This window comes from Abramis brama (assembly GCF_963993115.1).
Source record: "Abramis brama genome assembly, chromosome: 10".
NCBI classification, from domain to species: domain Eukaryota; kingdom Metazoa; phylum Chordata; class Actinopteri; order Cypriniformes; family Leuciscidae; genus Abramis; species Abramis brama.
This window is the reverse complement of record NC_139972.1, coordinates 13258926-13273246: the sequence shown is the minus strand read 5'-3', so window position 1 is coordinate 13273246 and position 14321 is coordinate 13258926. Positions and strand designations below refer to the sequence as shown.

Sequence of the window (14321 nt, the reverse complement as noted above, 5' to 3'; positions counted from 1 at the left end):
TGTATTATGCTAGGTTTTGAAAGTTAGTTTAAAAGTTTTGTTAAGAGTATATAATCATGCAAATTAGCCTGTACATATAGTTTTGGCATTGGTTTTGTGAGAAAAGTGAGAATTTGTGTCATTTGAAAGAAGTAGTCACTGAATGCATTTTGTGCCAAAGCAATGATAAATAGCTATTGTAGCTATTGTAAAATGGTGTCATCTGTAAACAAATGATTAGTTTGTTACATTTCTATATATAATTTAATCACAGTTTAAATAACAGATTATTTTCATCAAACAATGTGAAGTTTGATTTACTGACACAAACAGCAATAAACGATTTTGAGACAAAGAACATCTAACTGAACATGAATCCTTACTTATCAGAAATCACTGGTTACAGATCAGGTATTAGAATGAACATGGTTATTTACATGTTGTGGCATTGTTGAGACTGTTGAGTCCATATCGTAAAAGTCTGTTTGCAAAGCATGCACCGAAATTGCAACTGATTTACCAAATAATACATAGTGAAATGTACAGAATACAAGTAAATATTGCTCAACTGAGACATTCACATTGTTAAAAATAAATAACCACATTCCTAGCATTAGGATCCTTTGGAAGGTAATGTTATTTTTAGTCCAGTGATCCTATATCGCTCTTCTATCCTCGTCATATCACTAACCAGTGAGGCGGGGCCAAGGTTGCGATGATGAAGTAGACGTTGATCTTCTTCTGCAGAGGCGTTCTTTCAAATATCTATGACGTCATAAATCGCCACATTCCAAAAACGAGTTGTTTTCTGAGCTTGGTTTCAATAAAAGCTGATTTTGAGACAAACAAGGAAGTTTCAGTTCTGAAACTATATATTCTTATAGTATGATGACCTCTTATATGTCAAAAGCTCAAGGAAAATTTGATTCCTCAATTCATGACCCATTTAAACAGTGTATATTTTGAGAAATATTTATCTTGAAAGTGAATTCAAGCAAAAATAAATACATAGCACTTAGTTTGATGTTTTGTTTCTAATGCGGTGGCATATATTTATGTCCCGTGATCTGTTCCCTCAGCTTTGTGAGGCCACTATCCCAGCAGAAGGAGTAGAACCTAATGTAAAAATCTATCATGAGCGGGTGGAGTTTGTTGGCTCCAGCAAGAAAAATAACATCTCCATCTTACTGCATAACGTCACCTTCGAGGACCAGGGAGAGTACATCTGCTTCGCCCGCAACCCTAAGGAGAAGGAACGCAACCATAGTGCCATTTTCACTCTTTATGTGGTGGACGAATGTAAGTTTCCATTCTCAGTTTTGCAAAAGGTCTTACCCTAGTGAAAAAAATAGTATACTTAAGCACAATTGATTAAATTTGTATACTTAAAGTCTGTTAAATTGGAACAACTTATTTTATACTAAATGCATTTTAGTTGTCCAAAAAAAAAAGGAGTGGTGAAGTTCAGCTTGTACTTACATTTTGAAATGCAGGATTCAATTACAGTACACTGCAAGAGTAAACTTGAAGTGTGCTATTGGCATCATTATTGTGTGCTTCAAATACAATATCTTTATAAATAATGGCACAGCTTAAGATTTTGCCTTTTACTGACATTTTACAGACACATCCAGTAACCTATAGGCCTACCAGTAACTTCCTTATCCGGTAACATCAGTGAGACAATGGGAACAGTATGTACATTGATGTAGGAACTACTATGGATGTCACGTTTATGTTCAGTTAGTGTCACCTTCATGGACTTTTAGTTTTTTTGTCTTCAGTCACATGTTTCCTTTGTTCTGTTTTCCCGCCACTCATCCGTCACCATGGACACTAATCCTCCACCACAGCTGCTCATCATTTAGTTTGTTATCTCTGTATGTTTAGTTCCTTTGTTTTCAGTCTTTAGTGTTGGTCGTTGTTTGTGTATGCGTGTGTTTTTCTACATACTGTTACACCTGTTCACCCTTTTGTTTTATTATACTATTTTGATATTTTGATCCTGTCTTCAGTTCATCATCCTCATCTTCATCTTCTGACAACAGACTGGATTCGAACCAGGAACCTCGCTGCCACACAAGCTCACTCATTTCACCAGTTGCGCCCACCACGCGTATATGCAAGCAAAACTGCGGTTAATTTGTGTTCTTTCTATACTACTATAAGCAAACAGATTTTTCTATTAATGACAGCACAAATTATATCACAAACCGACGAGAAAAGTCTCAATTAAGGCGCAGTAAGCAGTGCATGAAAATAAACGTGAAACAGTATAGAATATGAAAGAGCGTTAAACTTGAGGCTGTTGAAGAAATAAAGCCTGCAGACACAACATTAAATATAATCTGCAGAAATGCACATTTCAGTGCAACGGGAGTGTATTAGGAATAATTAAAGTAATAAAACTTCTGATCAGGTATGTGCATTTCTTTCACCATTTCAAACTGACTATATGTTGTTGTTTTTTTGTGTGGTTTTTTTTTTGTCATAATTACATATATTTACTTCTGTAACTACTTTCTATATGTAAGTAAAGCTGCTTTGCAACCATGCAAAATTGTGAAAAGTGCTATAGAAATACATTTATAGCCTACCCGATATTCAAAGTGTGGGTAAATTATTAAAAAGGTTAAAGTCATAATTATAAAACTTTCTTCTTGATTATTTTTTTGCAACTCTAAACACATTTCCTGTAAATTTCTTTTATCCATGCGATATTAATTTTATACTCAACAGGTAGAACTCAAATACAATTCATTGTATTGTGCATTTAATCATAACAGGTCAACAGAGGATTCAACAAAAATAAATTACTGAAGTAGTTCTTAAATATTTAAGAAATTCAATTATTTTATTTTATTTACTCAGTGTTACATTTTCGCTGTAGGCAAAAGTTGTGTTTTTAAATTCTGCCCTTACAGCATCTGTTAGAAACAGATGACAAAACAGATTGAGAAAAAGTATCAAACGCGAAACGCAAGTAACTTTGTGGGCGGGTCTTGGGCGCTGTTGCTATTATACCGGCGGGATAAATGACTCTTGCGCCCGACGCAAATCTAAAATGGGTTGGTCTGAAGTAGCTTCATTATTCATAGGTGTGGTTTGGGCGTAACTTGAAATAAACAAATCAGAGTGACATCTCACATTCCCTTTAAGAGCAGGCGCGCTTGTTCCATGGCGGATTGCTATTATAACGGCGGATTTGCCAGGCGCACGCCAGGAGCGGTTCACAGCCGAGGAGTATCGAAAGCCAAATGGTTCACGATTCGCATGCTTTTGACCGCTGTATCAATATTAAAACGCCGTCTTCATAACGCTGCCAGGCGTTAAATAAGCACCGTCTGGCGATAAGTTAACGTCACACGCCGCCACGCGTTAAAATAACGGCACTCGCCGATAGATGTTAAATTGACGCTACACGCCACTCAAAATGCAGATTTATGAGCTCATCTACATGGCCCCTCCTCTACTGAGTTTGAAGACTCTACCGCAAGTCGGAGAGGACAATCCCGTTTGGAAGAGTGCGAAAATGGGAAGGAGAGGGTTTGTTTTGCGGTGTAAACACACTGTAAATGACTTTGAGTGTGAAGTGTAAATGTAAATTAATTTTGTTCAAGAAAAAATAAAAATAAAAAAATAAAATAAAAAGGTCTAGCTTAAGATCCGGCGCGATGTAGTCTGGCTCGCCCCTCCCGTTATCAGAGACCAGAAAAAATGTCTGTAGAGTCAAATCATTTCAGATGTCTAACTGCGATTAGGGATCGCATAAATGCCCAGCTAATTTGCGCATAATCCCTTAATTTCCCTTTATGCAATCCCTTAAATTCATTCATTAAATTATATTTAAATTAAATATAACAAAGTTTGGGAGGAGCACGTTCAGATAATCAAATCAGCACGGGATGAGTTAATCAACTCATTGAGTGCGATAGGATGGAGTTAGCCATGTGGCTTAGAACTAGGCTATTAATGTCGCTGCCTTCATGAAGTGCTGAAATGTCAATGTATCATCATGACATGGCCTGTCAGGAAAATAAGACCCAAAAGCTGGGAATCTGTAGCAAATCAAACTTTATTTTTGTGGGGTGGCCTGTCTGAGTGTGCCGCATTAGCCTAAATAATTCGTAACATTAAGCATTAAGTTAACTGAAATAAAGCTGAAATTAGGCTAAATAAAATGGGCCTATAATATTAATGTTGCCTTGCAATAGACTGAAATAAGTTGAAGTTGAAGCTCTAAAATTATGAACTGGAAAGAAATAAAAACTTAGACTAAACTTAAATAGCCTATAGCTAAATTATGTATAGGCTAGGCCTAAATAATTTAATATAGCCTAAATTAAACCTAAATAGCATTTTTTTTTTTTTTAAATGACAAAAGCACATAACGAAATTGCTTAAAATTAAACTAAAATAACACGAAAAATAAAAATAAAACTAATTCAAAATCAAAATATTGATAAAACTAAATAAAAAATGAAAATAAACGCAGGTCTCCACAGTCACGTAGCCTAAATGAAAACTATGAAAGCCTTGACCGGCCCAGTAAAAAAATAAAAAAATAAAAATAAAATAATAAAAATAAATTAAAGAAATGATTCCCTCTGATCTTCTTTCATTAATAAAGTTTGATTTCCTACATATTCCCGCTTTTGGTTCTTCTTTTCCTGACTATAGGCCATGTCATAAAGATACTGTATTGACATTTCAGCACTTCATGAAGACAGCTAGCCTGGAAATTCATAACTAAATCTAAAAGATTAATGGTCTGGCGTCGACTAATGAAAATCGCCCAGCTCGAGGGGCGGCACCAAGCATGCATTTGAAAATCTCACTGCACCCAATTGGATAACACTACGACCAATCACAACAATAAACCCCCATAAGCTTAGCTACCAGCGGAGCTAACTGGTAGATTAGACTCTTGCCGTATCCGGTCGGCAAAACAGCAAAAACGTGGCGGCGTCTTCTGTTCCTGTTTTAGATAAAAAGCCAAGTCTAGCGGCCAAAGCCGTTTCAAACAACTGGTATTCATCCATAGCCATCTTGCAATGTTTACTAATGACTTCGACGTCACAGCGCTGTCGTCTTCTGTTTAGCTCGCCTCTGGCCCGCCTATATCAGATAACCCGATGTGATTGGTGCAGCTCGGATACAAGGGCATATTTAATGAGCATGTATTACTCAACACCGGAGTAACTCGCTGAGCAAATTCAACTTGTGCTCTCGCGAGAACTCTGGATTACCAGGGTAGAAGACAGCGTAGACATTAATAGTTATAATAAAGTGCTCAGTGTGAATTGCACGTAGAAAAGGAAGTTCAGTTGAATCTGAAAACTTGTATGCTAAAATTTACACTTACAGCTCTGATGTGAAAACCTGTCAAATAAAAATCTGAAATTGAATGTTGAGATTTGCACTCACAGTCACAACAAACCTGCATTTCTGAATTTGTAATTATTATAAGACGTAAACTGCTAATTCCAAAAACAGGTTATTGTGCTATAAAAGTAATATTTTTTCCAGAACATTTTACTGTTAGTTTGTTATCATAATGTCACATAGTTTAAATTATTTATGTTTTTTCTTTCTTCTTTAAATTAAGCCTTGTGCAACATAACAAGTGTTATGTAGCACTTCTACATAAACAAATGCAAAGTGCATTTGTTTATGTAGGCTGTATCTGAGTTGATTTGGGCTAAAAACACGAAATGGGCAGAGAGTTAATGATGACTCTCCTGGCGGCGCTATGAAGACGTCGTTTTAATATTGATACGGCGGTCAAAAGCACGTGAATTCTGAACCATTTGGCTTTCGATATAAAAGACAGAGAAGTGACATTGTATGGGGATGGGAGAAACCCACCCAAATTAGCTTCGGTTAAACAGGCGTATAATAGTTTGGGTAAATGTGTAAGCAAGATTTATACCTATTTTTTCACATCTTCATGGACACAACAATGACTTCCCTCGTGTGTTAATATTGTTCCTTGTAATAATGTATGGTTTTCTAACGTCTGTGTGTAGATGAGATAAGCAAAGTGCACTATTTCTGGATAACTAAAGTGCTTAATATATTTATTTTTCACTAGGGTAATTATATGTACTTTAAACAGTGTGTTTTTTCAAGATGTGTTATAGCACTCAAAGCATCTCGACACGTGTTTGTCTTTGCAGTGAAAGAGGTGGACAACACATTGACCGTAATCATTGTGTCCGTACTCGGAGGGGTCATAGGCCTGATCATTCTCATAATGGTGGTGAAAGCTGTAGTCCTCGCCGTTCTAAGCCAGGTCCAGGAGAAGAAGTAAGTCAGTTTTATCCTGAGTCAAAATCTATACAGTAATGAGTGTTCCCTTACTTTTTATGACTAGATTATAACCTAATCAATGAATTTTAGCCTGCCCTTGGTTGTGTGTTAAGATACATCCCTTACAAAAAAAAACAGTATACTCAAGTAAAGTTCAAGTATATTTTTGTTGCAAGTAGTAGTAAGTATGTAGTAAGTATACTGATATCAATGTACAAGTAGTATACTTGTAAGTGTACTAATTACTACTCAGGACTTTTTAGTGTATACAAGTATACTTATATAAGTATACTTTAAGTGTAAACTTTGAGTACAAAACTATTTTACAAATACATTTTTCGTTTTTACTGCAACTATACTACAGGCGAACTTATATACTGACAGTTTACTTGTTAAATACTTGTAGCACATTTTTTAGTTTATGAAAGTACACTTAGAAGTATACTCTCTCAGTAAACTAGTTGTTTAGTAGCTCTATTCTGCAAATAGTCTTCTTTAAGGGAACTTAACATCATACTTATTTTGTATTTATGTTATTTTTTCACTTTAAGTATACTACTATGTTCCTATTTAGGTATTCATTTTTATACTTAAATAGACTTTTAACTCTTTCCCCGCCAGCATTTTTTTTTAAAGTTGCAAGCCACGGCAGCATTTTTTTTATTATTTTTTTTTCACAAATCTTTCATGGCCCCCAGAATATTTTGTTGTATGAATATCTGAACATGCAATTTATCAAAAGAAAGAAAAGAGCCTCTGCTCTAGAATATATAACCCTCTGCTTAAGAATGCATGATTTCATTCTAGCGTCATGCATTCTTTTTTATCAACACTTGAATGTGGGTAAGTTTCAGAAACAAAAAAAGCAACAACAACTGAGAAAATAACGTTTTTGTCAAAGACTACGCCCGGATGGGATTCAGAACGATGATCAAAACAAAGAATGAGTATTACTTTCATCAACACCCCATAGCTTGCCCATAGTCCTGTACCTCTTCCTGGGTTCGACATTTCATTCTGTAACGTTAGCTAGTTTTGATTTATATGCCGTTTAATGTCTGATGATCACGTTAGATTACATGCACGTCAGCAATGCTTCTATTGCTTGTTTCTGCTTCTTCTTCACCTGTGTTTTGATCTGGAGATTCTGTACTTTCAGAGCATGTGTAATAGCGCCCCCTACAATATAACAGTGAAAACATGGATTGCCAGAAAATGTCATCAATGGCTTGGAAAGAGTTAAGTAGATTTGAAGTAAATTCTTATGTACACTACCAGTGGACTAGCCTACACACACAAAAAAAAAAAAAAAGATTCTCAAAATTAGGAACATATCTGCTTTCTTTATAAATCAATATTTTCAAACAATGTAAGTTTCTAATACAGTATTAGATAGATAGATAGATAGATAGATAGATAGATAGATAGATAGATAGATAGATAGATAGATAGATAGATAGATAGATAGATAGATAGATAGATAGATAGATAGATAGATAGATAGATAGATAGATAGATTGCAACATCACAAAAAAAATATGCAGAGTCATCTTCCCTTCTGTTCTCTGTAAATGTTGGCATGTGTGCTGCACACTAACAGAAGCGACTCTCTGGGGTCCAGTGCTCTTCTGGTGACTTTGACATGGTGACTGTTATAAAACTCCCTGTGAGACCAGAGCAAATGTCAAAAAATATCATTCTGTCATTTTGAGTAAATGTCAATAACAAGGCATTCTGGGTAATGGTGATGGGGTCATCCCTCACAGGACAACATTTCTCTATATCCTCTGTCTGAAATAAAATTCATTACATCATTCTTAAGAACACATTCTTATTAAAAGAGTAATATTTTTATGATGTAGTTTAAAATTATACAACATAAAAACATGAAATTATGTCATAAGGGATAGGGTGCGGTCACATTATCAAAAAGGTCATGGGCAATAGAAGGCCCATTGTCTGTTGTCAGTAGAGCAGTGACCATGAAGCACAGCTCACACAGAACTGAACTTTCGGGTTGGTCAGCCTGTTGAATCCATGTGATCAGCTTGAATCAGTTGTGAAATTTACATGGGTAAATCGTTTGTCCTCACGCAGAATTCCCAATCTCGTGTATTCATGAAATACATGACTATTGAAAATTCTCAGAACACCAGTAAATGTGACCACACCTTAAGTATCAGATAAATTGACATTTTTATGTCAAGGCAAAGTTACAATGTCCTACAATGTCTATGTCTTTTTTTTCCCTCTTTCCTATAGTAAAGAGTGCCTTGTGAGCTCTTCAGGGAATGACAATACAGAAAATGGCCTCCCGGGAACCAAAGCAGACAGCAAACCAACACCAAAGGCATGAAAACAGCATGTATGTGTACATATGTGAGCATATGTATACATGCATAACTATAACAGATTGAAAGAAAGTCATAACAATGGACAGTTTTATTCTCTTTATCTCATGAGAAAAATGCTATATAAATATGTCACCATATATTTTAGACTGTGCTTGAGGAAAAATATGAAGTGCTGTAGGCTGGATCACATACCCTTTGCCGGACAGAAAAGCATTATTGTAATACTAACAGAAAGCAGATGATGGGTGACGCTTGGGTGTGCTTGCATTCTGCTCTGTCTTGTCTGTGAGACACAGCACACTCACACTGCCTTCTTCACAAACTGCCATATCCTTTCAATGCTCGACAGCACAAGAACCACATAACGAAATGTTTCAGATAAACCTTTCTCGTGCAACTTTATACATCTTCTTCACACTGCATTCCAAATGATCCTGAGGTGGAATCACTCACAAGCTGAGAAGTCGGTAACAAAACAAACGCCTTTATGGAAAAATACTAAACAATTTACGCATAAAACCATGGGTGCCTCTTGACATTGGAATATGTTTACCACCAATTCAAGCAGCTAACCGATTCTGATTATCAACCTCTCCGACCAATTTTACAAGTGATAATGAGTCATAAAGAGCAGGATGCGAGTGCACTTGAAGGCCAGAAACACACTCTACGCAATAGCACCCCTTGTGGCAATGCTGATAATACAACACTAACTTGCCATTCATTGTAAATTGTGTTCTGACACATTTTGTGTGTGAAAATTAGGTTGCGTAGAGTATTTTTCATGTCTAATAGCGTTCTTTAAAGGGTCAGAAGTGGGAAAAAAGACTTACCAGAGATGCAGATAAGGGGTGTATATACTGGATCCAGCCAAGCACAGTTTATTCTATTCATTTCTTTTTCATGTTTTCTGCTTTAGATAAAACACAGGTGCCTGTAAACGCTTCAAGCTCCACATGCTTCCTGGGAGCCTTTAAATGCTATATAAATAAATTATACAATGCTCACATTAAAAAAAAAGCAACACAAAAAAACCTAGACAATAAACACCAATATAAAGACAATCCCCAGAAACCAACTCCCTGTAAATGAATGATCTTCTGATGCTGCTTTCGACAAAAATAACCAATAACTTTTCCTAATGCATGTGAATGTTTTATACGGTACATCTAGTGTACTATGTATCCATTTCTCCGAATCGTGTTCTCTTGTCTTTCCTTGCGTGATCTAAACATGACTGATCAATCTGTGCTTGTCGTATACATCACCCTCGCTAGTTCATAACATCATACCATCCAGACTCCACAGGACATCATACCGCCATTGTTGCTAACTGCTAATGTTGACTTTTGACATCTGAACGAGCAAGCTAGCAACCTCTGTGCGCTAACCTGCACCAGTCCTCACAGATGCTATGCTAAGAATACTGTTTTCATATCATCACACTATACATACATAAGTGAAAAACTTTTGTGACAAAATATAATGTATTGTAATACCTCACATGCCTCTCAGTGGCTACTTACATGTGACTAGCATTAGCGTGAACCTCTCAAATCTTCTCATAGATCAGATTAGCTCGATGCTAACTTACGAAAACACAAAAAATTGCAGAAAAGACTTTTTGTTCTGTAAGATGTTAAAGCGAATTCTGTTTATCAAAACAAGCCAACTTTCCAAAGGTTTCAGGAGTTATTTAAGATTCAAGTGCCAAAACAGAACTGCTAGTGGAACGGTGGATGATTTAGCTGTTGCCTTCATCTAGTTTCGTTTGTCTTCCTCTTTCCTTTTATATTGGAAACCCCATAAATGCACAATTCTCGCTCATATCCATATCTGGTTTAAGTATAAATATTTTGACAAATTCATAACATGTGATGAATGTCACTTTGCGAATGTTCAGCAAAAATGCAATGAAACCCTCACTAGTCTTCCGCCATAACCCAAAGATGAATGTACACAGTGGTTGTAGTTATGGCAAATTCAGAGGGGCTGTTTCTGGGCACTTTATTCATAAAGATACATGTTTTGAATGTGCATTGTATATGTAGAGCGAAGAGTGATGTAGAATTTATCGCAGGATATTTGAATATGAAGTTGAATAGCTGCAGTGGTGATATCACGAATAGGGGAACAGGAATAATTAGTCTCTTTGAATGGCTGTATCTCTTATATGTGCACATATTAGCAGTCTTCCAAATCACTTGACTCTATTTTAGAAATCAGGGGGCTTTGGCAATCTCAACTGTTTGGGATGCTTTTGACAGAGCGGTATGAAATCCAAGTATTTATAGACAGTTTTCATTTAATCCCTTTAAATTGCGTCCGTAAATGTGTCAAAATAAGCCATGATTTGGAGAAAGGGTTTGGTGCCGCTCTGTCTGTCAGATGCACTGTACAGTCATGTGATTAGCGCTGAGTGTCCTAACTGTTGTAGAGCTGTTCACATGGCCTCTTTAATTGATTTTTTTAATATGTTATGCTTCATACAGCTTGTTGCCTTTTGTCATTTTCAGCCAGTGTATTTATGGATTAAATGATCGCATAAACAAGGAGATTACGTAGACCAGCAATATTGTAAAAAAAAACAAAAAAAACATGGATGTATAGGCTCTTAAGAATGGACTGTTGTATGCAAATGAGCAACTTTAACTTTTAGTAGAGCTTCTTTTTTATTATTTAGCTATTTTAAGCAATCATGTTAACCCAATGCCTGTTCTGCTCATTTTTTGTGACTTTGTATATATCTTTTTTCATAATGATTTTGCATTTATTAAAATCAGATATTTATTGATTAGTATAGTATGGTGGTTCTCAACTGGTTTTGCATTTCACTGGACATCAAGCGGCGTAAGAAATAATGCTTATTGTACAAAAGTAAACAATAATGCCTTCAGAATCAAATACTGAAAGTTGTTCATATTTCCATGAACTGCGCAAAGATCTAAATGCCGTATTTAACGTAGTTTTGTTCATGGTTTTGGAGGTCACAACCTGTCTGTGTAGAAATCTTGACTACCTTCTACCAAGTGGCAGGTAAAAGATGTGTCAAAATACCACAGATTTATTTTTCTTTTCTTCCTAACTTTATTATTTGGCTATTTTGTAGCTGTTTTGTATTTATATATCGAGTGATGCAACTATTTTCCCTGCTGTTGTGCAGTAAAACCAGACATGTGATCCATTTGGCTCCATTTGATTTGGTTAGCAGACAGTTGAGAACCACTGGTATAGTGCGTAGCTGTGTAGATAGACACAAATATGCAGTCTCTTGGTCGTTTGCTCATGTCTGCTGAAATAGTTGGCTCAGCTCCGCCAAATCTGTGTTCGGTTAGTAATGTCTGATCAGGCTGCATAGCTGCAGTGTTGCAATGCAGCACTCCATCCATGAGCCATGAATCTGCACACGTCATGCAGGTTGCGTTTCTTTCTGGATCTGAAGGACCATGGCAGGGAAAACTAAAGGGAAATGTCTGATTTATATCATATAAAGAGCATACTCATCCAAACAGGCCAAAATATTATGTGCTATCAAAAGTGTATACATTTTACTTACTCAAAATGCATGTCACATACTTACAGCTACTACTTTAAGGTAAATATCTACAGCTGCATTTTCAGGCAGGCTGCTTGATCTGGGTAGAAAGAAAATATGGGATTTGGAATATAAAATGTGCTTTATGTGCGCAGTTGTTCCTCTGTGTTTTGCAGAGAGAATTTGTTCTACATACGTGGGTTGTCCAAAACCACTTGCACTCTTTTAAAATTCTTGTACTTGTATTCATTTGAGAGTTTGGCTCTCTTCGATCTGATCCTATACGGGAGCAGATTGCCATTTTGTAAAGTTGACTTACAAAATAATGGATTTCCAAGAAAAACAAAAACTGGATTTTACTGCCTGGGTGTCTCGCTCTCACTGCCAAGCCAAGAGAGTGTGAGGACTGCTATGTGCTCCAACACATTCCAAGACACTCTGTCTCCCTCTAGTGGATTTTAAGACTTCCAACATTTTTAAATGATTCAATGATTCCAGTCACACTGGCTATGTTTGGAATGGCAAATAAGCAGTGTTGGGGGTAAAGCATTACAAGTAACGCGAGTTACGTTATCAGATTACTTTTTTCAAGTAACTAGTAAAGTAACGCATTACTTTTAAATTTTAAAACAAAATATTTTGTTACTTTTTCAAACGCAAGTTACTTTGTTTTCCAATTTATTGACTGACACCTCTCTTGTCTCCATGTTGAGAAATCGCGAGCAGGTGCTGAGGTGTTGTGTGCGCTGTGTGAACATGACGCTTATTGTAGTTCTAGACTACAATGTGAACATGCTCATCTCACTTGCACAAAAAACAGTTTCAGTAAATACAAACTCTGAATATTACACAAACCTGCAATAATTAAATATGTTACAATACACAAATATACTTTATGTATTTAAACTCAATTTATTAACCAATGTCTTTGCTGCTGACTTTTGAAGATCCAATTTAACCATACTAATAATCAAAAATGACTTTAGTTAAACATCACATTTGAGTTTAATTATTATTATTTTTTTATATATATATTGCTGAAGTAAGAGTGTTGAACTTTCTTCTCCTGCGTCCTATTCTTCCGTTATCCAGAATGGCAGCACAACTGAAAGGTTTATTCATTTCACTTTTGGTGTACAACCTTTTATTTTTATTTTGTATTAAAACAAGCAAGCAAGCCCAGCCCAGGTGAGAAAAAGTGCTGCAAAAGTAACGTAACGTAACATTTCTATGAAAAGTAACTAAGCAATGCAATTAATTACTTTTCTAGGGAGTAACGCAATATTGTAATGCATTACCTTTTAAAGTAACTTTCCCTTTTAAAGTAACTTTCCCCAACACTGCTAATAAGTTTACTGCTTACTGCATACTGCACAGTATACATTGAATACTGTACATTTTTTTAAAAATAGTATGCAAAACAGTATGCATTATGCTTCACTGTTCTCACATGACTTAAGTCTTGAATTTAATTCACTAAATGCCATCCAGTTGGAAATAAAACATATATTTTCAATTTTAAATAACAATTTGTGTAAAAATTAATAGGAATAAATCCAGAAAAGATGTTAAAATCAATCCCACTAGTCATATTGGGTGCATTGCATTGTGGGATACCAATTCTAGTATTATTTATATACTATTACCACATTTATTAATGTTAAGTTAAATTTTTAATATTTTAAATTTTCATTTTGATTTTACTTAGTACTTCATTTTGCCAAGTCAAAATTACTGTTTTTTTAAGGTCTTCATAATATTCATATTTTATTTTTATTTTTAATTTTTTTTTCAATTACCAAAAAATTATTTTGAATAGTTTAAACAATAATGACACATGCATACTGAACACGTAAGCAAATGTGGTAGGAATCAGATGCGTTTTGAAAACTGCATATTGCATACTGTAAAAAATAGTACTAGTAGAATGCTAGCATGCTAATCCAAACCTAGCCATTGTATAAGAACATATGTAGAGTTTTAAAGTTTATATTTACAGATGTGCATAAGTATTCTTTGTGCACTAAATAGACTAGACAAATTTAAGAGATTGTATTCCTATGTAAACCAAGAAAACAGCCTAAAGGATACAAGTTTCAAAGCTACTTAAACAAGCCCTGCTGTACCACCCATCAGCACAC

At 35.5% G+C, this 14321-nt stretch overlaps 1 protein-coding gene across 3 annotated transcripts in view; it reads left to right on the top strand.

Annotated features, from left to right (window-relative positions):
• The window catches only part of scn4ba (sodium channel, voltage-gated, type IV, beta a), a 35639-nt gene extending 24415 nt beyond the window's left edge, over positions 1-11224 (top strand). For 2 of the 3 annotated variants that reach the window (XM_084125819.1, XM_084125820.1), the window contains 3 exons: positions 1059-1278; positions 6159-6288; positions 8554-11224. In XM_084125819.1, coding sequence (XP_083981945.1) covers positions 1059-1278; positions 6159-6288; positions 8554-8647 — 444 coding nt within the window. In that variant the 3' untranslated portion in view covers positions 8648-11224. Of the gene's footprint in view, positions 1-1058; positions 1279-6158; positions 6289-7450; positions 7530-8553 lie in introns of all 3 variants that reach the window. The other variant, XM_084125821.1, reaches the window with a different exon arrangement.
• Positions 11225-14321: the final 3097 nt, after the last annotated feature.